The sequence below is a fragment of the Triticum dicoccoides genome, chromosome 5B, assembly GCF_002162155.2.
Source record: "Triticum dicoccoides isolate Atlit2015 ecotype Zavitan chromosome 5B, WEW_v2.0, whole genome shotgun sequence".
NCBI lineage: Eukaryota > Viridiplantae > Streptophyta > Magnoliopsida > Poales > Poaceae > Triticum > Triticum dicoccoides.
The window spans coordinates 378065300-378073595 of record NC_041389.1 but is presented as its reverse complement, the minus strand read 5'-3'; the positions used below and the strand labels follow the sequence as shown (position 1 = coordinate 378073595).

General features: G+C 46.7%; 2 protein-coding genes across 2 annotated transcripts; both read left to right on the top strand.

Annotated features, from left to right (window-relative positions):
* Positions 1 to 484: 484 nt before the first annotated feature.
* Positions 485 to 3241, top strand: LOC119309277 (succinate dehydrogenase subunit 7, mitochondrial-like). The gene is made up of 3 exons (XM_037585306.1): positions 485 to 728; positions 1721 to 1823; positions 2892 to 3241. Exons 1-3 carry the CDS (start codon positions 612 to 614, stop codon positions 2933 to 2935), a joined length of 264 nt encoding a protein of 87 aa, XP_037441203.1. The 5' UTR covers positions 485 to 611; the 3' UTR covers positions 2936 to 3241.
* A 955-nt stretch (positions 3242 to 4196) lies between these two features.
* Positions 4197 to 5916, top strand: LOC119309275 (protein PLASTID REDOX INSENSITIVE 2, chloroplastic-like). The gene is made up of 3 exons (XM_037585305.1): positions 4197 to 4498; positions 4641 to 4742; positions 5530 to 5916. Exons 1-3 carry the CDS (start codon positions 4271 to 4273, stop codon positions 5716 to 5718), a joined length of 519 nt encoding a protein of 172 aa, XP_037441202.1. The 5' UTR covers positions 4197 to 4270; the 3' UTR covers positions 5719 to 5916.
* The last annotated feature ends 2380 nt before the right edge of the window (positions 5917 to 8296 follow it).

Below are 8296 nucleotides of genomic sequence, written 5' to 3'. Positions count from 1 at the left end.
TCGGCGTCTTCTTGTCTACATATATGACTTTTAGGATGCTACTTCTACAACATCTTGGGTTTAAACAAGTTTGCTCTGTTGAGACGGAGGCCTAGAAGCGGCAGAGCTTTGCCCATGACGCACCGCCGGGGAATGCAAAAGGAAGAAGACTTCGGCACTCCCAGGAATTTGGATGTATCGTTTTCGTTTTATGTAAGGATGGGTTTGTAAGGACATGTGATGTTTAATGTATTAATATATCACCTAGACATTTAAAAAAAAATCCTTGAAACCAACCTGAATAATTGCCCAAATTATGATAAAGCTACCCCTGAATTGGTTTTATGATCCTATCCTGTTAGTTTCATTTTTTTTCTCTCGCAAAAAAAAAAGATTTCTTCTTCTTTTTTCGCAAGGAGGAGGTTCATTCTTTCTTTGTTCAAAAGGGTGATCGTGAGGAAAAACTGCGGTAGCCAGGCCCAGGCCCTTTCACGAAAACGCGCATCTACACCGGGGCCAAATCGAGAAAACAGCGCAGCTCTGCCCTTTGGCCCGTCTCCAATCTCTCTCCACCTTCGCCGTTCTCCTCGAGCCGCCGTGTGCCCTCCACCTCTCCCCCCTGCGCCTCCGCCATGGCCCAGCACGGCTTCCTCTCCTCCCTCCGCTCCCACCTCCGGACCACGCCGCCGCCGTCTCATGTCCAGCCCCGCCGCGGGTACCACGTCGAGCTCGGCGCACGGGAGAAAGCGGTCAGCCCTCTCCTCCCCTGCAGTTTTCCTTTCACCCCGTCGATTCGATCGCTAGATTGTATGATTTTACTCTTCGTCGTTGCGATTCCCCTGTTCGGAGGCGCAGGTAGCTACTGTGGTTCTGATCTGCGCGCGACCTCGGAACACATCGATTCGATCTGACTTGGAACTGGTGGGATGTTGTGATTACCGATTAGGGAATTTTCCTTACTGCATGTGATGGGTGATAATATTCAGCTTTATCCAGAGTGATTGGCGTCAAGATCAGGTGCCGTGTGGGGACTGGATTTTTCTAGTTAGGTTTACGAACTGCAGTGGTGGTACTTAATGATGGTGCTTACTACGATCATGATTAGAGATCTGCAACTAACGTTTATGCATACTAGCTGCGCAATGCGTGTTGTAATGCACAGGAAAGATATATAAACTTGTGCCTTATGTTTAGTTGAATGGTGCAGAAGTCATCTTGTCCTATCATATCCTTGTCCGCACAGAGGTGCACCATATATCCTCAGAATCGATCAGTGTAATGCCGTTGTTTGCTGATCTTCAGGGTTTTGTATCGCTGCCACGGTGTTTTGTGTCACTGTAGTTTAGTGCTTCTGACGTTTTAGGTAACTAAAGGTTTCTATCTTGAATTCTAGGATTGTGCATTTTGGTGATTGCATTATTTTGCGTTAACAGAATAATCACCTTCCTGCAACTGCGAAGTTTTTAGTTATTTTATACTATTGGTAGTCTCCTTGCAGAAACCTTTATGTCCTTTTTTTGGCAATTCAGTTGGTGCTAAGATTTCATATAAGCATCTTATTTTTTTTGTTGCAAACTGCACTTTAGGTAAAGGCTAGTTGTACAAGCAGGACTCCATGCAGTTACTGTTATTAGATTCGATACTACAAGTCAACAGCAACTTGCAAAGTGGTGTTTAGTTTATTGCTTTTACATTGTGCTAGTTTTTTGTTAGCATGGTTTTGACTCTTCATCACTTGCAGCTTTTAGAGGAAGATGTTGCTTTGAAGAGGTTCAAATCATACAAGAACAGTGTCAAACGGGTCTCGAAAATCGGGAATGTTCTCACTCTCGTTGTCTTTGCTGGTATGTTATCATACTTTTGGATCTTTAAGACCACTTCTTATTCTTGTGTATTAGGCTTCTCTCTTTAAGTATTGCATTGTGCAATTATTAATGCTATAGTTTGTAATTGGATGTTGACCACTTGCATGCTGTTATATGCCTGTTGTCATGTTAGTTGTGTCTTCATTTTATGATATAGGCATTTAGTTGACGTGGGTAGTATCTCTCTACTTTCTGAACCAAGTTTGTAGTTGGGTTCGATAATGTTGTAGGGGAAATGGTAGTATGCTTCACTGGTTAGTTTCTAGCAGCACAGATATAGTCACTGTTCCACCTGTTTTAATCTTGTTCTAGTGTAGTAAAGTTGGTAACTCCATATGGTAGCTATTTTTTCCATATGAATTCTGGCAACCCATCCCTTTGTTATTCATGACACTCTAGCTTATTTTCTGTCTGGACTACTTCTACTGACCATGGAGTGTATTGTACAGCATTGTTTTCTTGAGTGCTGAGTTGCCATTTGAAAATAACTGATAACTTGAAGTCTCTTTGTTTCACTTGCATGATGAATTCTTATAACTAACAATTTCAACTATGCAACTTTGAAGATGATGTGTGTTTTTAAAGACACATTTTCCTTGAATCTCTGGTTCTTGGTATTGCTGTTAGTCGCCCCAGCATGGCCTAGTAACTGACCGTCTGAAAATTAAAGTTACTTATTCATCTCACCAATTTTCAGGGCATGCTGTCTTGAAGCGTGCAGTAGGTCTGAATACAATTGTCTTTTTCATACTGGCAAAATGCACATAATCCTTGAAGTTTAGAAACATGTTCTGCATTTCAGTAGGCAGTAGGTTTCGAACTGAATTTCTCAACTTCTGAAGAGAAATCTTGTGCAGCACAGAATGCTACGTACTCCCTCCGTAAAGAAATATAAGAGCGTTTAGATCACAATGTAGAGCAAATATCGTAATGTGTGCTTTGTTTCGTCGGCCTTGTAGGTTGTGGTAGCACCTCTTGTTGCATCTGATCATGGGTGATTCACTTTGCAGTTACGCTGACTACCGTCTGTTTTGTTTTATTCCGCAGCCTGCAGCTATGAGGTCGTTACACTGGCAACAAGCACCCAATGAAGGAAAGTGCAATCGGTGTGAGCCCCTTAGATCTTCCAGAAAGTGATTCATCTCATAAACTGGCATTATATCAGTACTCGTTTTGAGCGTCCTGTCGATCTTATATATCATGTAAAATAAAAACAAACTAGGCTGGCCTTATTTGCGAGTCACTTTCTAGTCTCTGCCCATTTGTTATTTGTACACAAATCCCGAGGAGTCGATCTGCTATTGGAGGATGTTTCAATAGACTGTTGACCTCGGATCTTTGATTGGCTTGATGTCTGATCACTTTTTTATGCATCCGATTGTGCCGTCTGGTGTTTATGGGTTTGTGCCTGAGCAGCGATGAGATTAAAAGGCTCTACGTGCTAATTCGATTCACTGAGAGACTTTTTTCAGTAGAACGCATTTTTTATACTATCTAGTACTATTACGCACTACCTCTTTTCTTAAATACAAGACATTTTTGCAGTTCAATTTACAGAGGTAGTAATATATAAAGGGTGTGGCTAGGTCTTAATGGACTGAGGCTTAACTAAGTCTCAGTCAAGTGATATATTATGTAAGAAGAAAAAGAAAAACTGAATATATTTTTTCTATGAATCTCAATGCAAAAGTAAAGGAAGATAGCATCGACTGAGACTTAGCAAAACTGATATACAAATTCTATAAAGGTGCAAGTTTTGTTGGGAAAAATTAAGCTTGGATCACATAACTTGAGTTAACTATTATTTTTTTGATAGCTTACCATTGTTGCCGCATGATAAACATTAAGCTTGAGTTTGAGTGTTTTTTTTAGGGAAGACCGTCGTGGCTAACTTTATGAATAAACATTGATATATCGGCCATAGCTTGTTCACCAGCACTCTGACGGCTCGTCAGTCCAACTAAAAGAAAGCTTATTACAATAACTAAAATTGGTTAGCACATGTGCCGATTGGTTTGCAGATTAAAACAATGTTTAGAAATGACCTTCTCAATCAAAGTAGAGATATTCACACATTCCACAAAAATTGCTGCCGCGGAGCCCCACCAAGCCGGAGCAACATTTGGCCACCGATAGTCGATAGAGCGTTCCGCACAAATTTCTTAAACACAAGGATTGTGATTTTTTTTTACTTTTATTTTTTGGGGGTGGATTGTGAAATTTGTTATGTGAATTGTTAGCGTTATATGTGTCACTCCATTCCCTCCATAATCCTAGCCTTGCCTGTAGGATCGGACGGTGTGCCTCAGCCGAAAATCCCACACAAGAAAAAAAAGGCTCTGCCTATGCTTTACCCTGCCACAATAGTCTTGAACCGATAAGGAGGCGACCGTAAAACCCCGGAGACGAGCGCCCCGAGCAGCGAGATGGCGACGAGGGTGTGGGCGGCGTCGGCGGCGGCCTTAAACCCCACTCTCCTCCCCCTCTCGTCTTCCCCACGTCCGAGCAGGCCCGCCCCCTCCACGCGGCCGAGCGGGCACCTCCGCCTGCGCAGCCGCCCGCCGCGGCCGGCCAGGGTCGTGTGCCGCCGCGCCAAGAACGCCGCCTTGGAGGACTACAAGTTCCCGGACCCCATCCCCGAGTTCGCCGAGCAGGTCAGCGACCCCCTGCCTCCCTTCCCCCCTGCATCTTCTGCTCGGGACGGAGCTGCCGCTCCCGCTCCCGCTTCAGCTTCGTTCTGTTGTGTGTGACCGATTCGTGCGGCCTGTGGCCGGTGTCTTCTCTGTTGTCTCCCAGGAGACGAGCAAGTTCAGGGAGCACATGACGTGGCGGCTGGAGCAGAAGAAGGAGGAGTACTTCGGGGAGCACGTGGAGGACATCGTCGACGTCTGCACCGAGGCACGTTTCCCAGCTTCCACGGTTAACTTGCTCTCGTTCTACTAGTAGCATTTTGGCATTCTTGGATGCAACTGCCTGCGTTTATCGGAGCTGTGACTTAGGTTAAGAATTTGGCATTGCGTCAACGATGGTTAAAGGAATGGCTCTATTTGCTAAGATAGTTGAGAAAGTGTAGACTAGATAGAATTGACACCGATAATAAGAACGAAATTAATGAGCAAAGCTGGTGTCATGAATTAGCTTGGGAATGAACATTAGAAAATCATTGCCTCTTTTCTTAAGAAGCTAAACCTTTTCATGATGGTTCAGATGGACGCTTGCATTCTTCGTTAGAGACCGGCAAAGTAGCTCAAATTGCCAAACTTCATATGTGTTGGTACGAAGCATCTTTATTCTCTAGATACTGCAGGTAAGATTACAATTGGTTGGGAGTAGAAACTGCAGGCCCATGACACCGTGCAATGTATGCAAGTAAACATGAGGACGGCTGTCGTCCATTAGTTTTGTCAGTTGCCACCAGTTAACTACAACTCACACTTAGCTTAGCTCGAATTCGAATTCTCTCACTGCATGTTCACATGCTATTATTTCTACCAGTCTTCAGTTCAGCATATGTTAGGCTTAGAAGGACCTTCAAGAGTGATGCAGTTGCTTATGTTGGCGGCAGTTCAATGGTTTCTTTCTTCGCGAAAAGGCGACAGTTCAATGTTTGATGTGATAGCACACCGCACTAGGCTTTCAGCTTGTCCGATAGACGAAATCTCTGAGGCGTGATTCTGATTTCCAGGTCTTGAGCACTTTCTTGCAACATGAGTACTGCGGACCCGGGACGCTCCTGGTTCACCCCTTCTTGGACATGAAGGGCGAGATCAAAGAGAGGGGCCTCCCCGGCGCGCCTCAGGCCGCGCGCGCCGCGATCGCGTGGGCTGAGAAGAACATCGACAAAGACTGGAAGGAGTGGACCGGAGATTATTAGCGCGCCGATTTCCTTTTGCCACTCTTTGTCTCTGTTGTAGCAGCTGTTTGTTGTACCTGTAGTAGTTTCGATGTTTCAGTAGAGACTTGAATCTAGCTAGATTCTAGACTAGCCATGTTACTCCGATCTCGAACCCGTGAAACGCATGAAGTGAATTTATGCTCTGAACTTGATGAAGGCTGCTGGACTGATCCGTTCCGTCTCTTCTCTTAATCATGATGAACATGTCTTGGTGGCTGCCTGGCAGTAGTTGGTTGAAAAAAACTTGCTGGTTTTTGCCACATGTGACAGGAATACTTTCTTTGCCTTGGCCACTGTAAGTCAGTAGTAGTAGCATAGCAGTAAGTTTCTAAGGCGGCAGGTGGTCAGACCCTAGCCCAACCGGGCAAGAAATCCATGGCATTTCCCTGGCGCGACAGGAGCGGGGGCACGCACCACACCGCAACGACATGTTGCGCAGGTGCGAACCTAAGTCCCTCTCACCGGAGACCGGTCAACGCCGGCCTGCGCCGTCTATTGTCCACAGTTCATTCAGTGTGGGAGAGAAGGACCGGACGGTGGAGTGCGGAGCTCCTTTTGTTGGATGCCATGTCCGTATGCAGTCAGTCGGAAGGGGGCCATGCCATTGAAGGAGCGCAGGGGGCGACGTAGCAGGAGGAGGTGTACATGGTTGATGATTTCTTCCTGAAATGGCGCCGAGCCCGCGCTCTGACGGATCGTCGACGTGAGCTCTGTTCGCGCGTCGCCGCTGGCAATGGCATGCGCGCACGCTGGCTCCACTGTTTGTGCGATCTACGAGTATTTATCATGATGCATATGCATAGCTCTGCCGCTGGACTGGAGTGTGGCGCGGCCCGTGAGCGCCTCAATGGCAGCTTGGATCCATCCCCATTAAGATGGCGGTCACATTGGTGTGATGGCGTGGCCTCGATCGATCTCCTGTTAATTTTCTTCTTCCCAGTTCCTAATGACAGTGGTGTATATATGCAGTAAGTTTTCCTTCCGGCGAAGCCCGCACGGAAGTGAGCACTGAATGCGCGCCGTACCGTACGCGCGCGGCGCAGAGGCAGGCAGGGACAGCACAGTAGTATCATCATCATCCACACCAAATCCGTGAGGCGCCGCACCCCGTGTGATGTGAGTGTGGAAGCACCAAAGCCGGACCAGAGATGAGATGACGCGCAGGCCCTGCGTGGCCATCTCTCGGCCTGACAGCCACAACACGACCCATGAGCAGTGGAGGGAGGGCCGCGTCATTCTTCTCTCTCTGACTGACCGACTGAGCGTGAGCATGACTAGTCCATGGGCATCGGAGCAGGCACGGGCCCGGATCCATCAACCGGTACGCCGTGCCGCGCCGTGCGCGCGTGTATGGACAAAGGCTATGGCCAGCGGACGGGCTGGCTCGAGTAGATCTTGACCACCCGGGGGACCAATCATGGCGTCGCGGCTCGCTCCAAGTGGTCTCTGCACTGCCTGCCTGCCTTGCCCTGGTCACTTCTCCCCCCGTGTCCCCACACGTCCGAGGGTAAACCCTCGCACGAACAGGCCCACGTTCTACGTCTTGGTTGTTGTTCTGCTGCGATTTTCCTGCACAAGCCTTTTTGGGGTGTGAAACGAGACAACGACGACTCATGCGCACTGCGTTCCTATCTTTTTTTTCCATGGTAATACGTGTCTCATTCATATCATAAATAATAAAATACAAGTCACGTAAAAACCGACAAGACAAAACTGAAAAGATAGTAGAACATCTCTGAACTTGATATCAACGTCCGTCACCTGCCTCCGGCACCACCATAGCAGCCGTCGAAGAAAAGAATGACGAATCACCACCTCACCCGAGCTCGACGCGGCTCCATCGTGATATGCAGCTTTGCGGACCTTCAAGGTGGCTCACCAAAAGTGAAGCCCTTTCCGTTGAACGAATCAGACCGGGGCAACACCCCGGACACGCCATCGAACTCCAGATCTGGCACCCCACCACGACTAAGACGCTGAAGGAGGAAACCATACCTGCCATCCACGAACCACGAGCCCAGCAGATGTTTCATCTTCCAGATGTCGTCGATGCAGACCACAATCTGCATCCGTTCCTGGACTACCTCCCAAGCTCCATCCCGATTTACACAAGAATTCGAGTCCATACGAATGTTTTTGTACACGAGCTTCTTGCTGAAATTAGCAAAATAAAGGTTCCTAGATGTAACATATTATCTCACCGAACTTTTTATATGTTTCATGCGCACACTTTCCATGGGCAGGCGTGGGTGTGATGGCACCTCATAAAATAACACCCCTCATTTTCATTATAGAACTTGTCTACTCCAACCGTCTCATAATATATGAGAATGCTCTCATATTATGGGTCACATTACAATGTATTAGAAAATTGAGACATGGTGAGCTAATGCAGTCGGAAGTTTTTATGTCAAGCAGCTTCACGAGCCAATACATAAAGCCTAAACAATATTTCCATCAGTAAATGAAATAGAGGGGAGTATAAAATTATTGTCGTCGTTGGCCATTACTTCATCAGTTCCATTTATACGACGCACATGCATTTCAATAATTAATT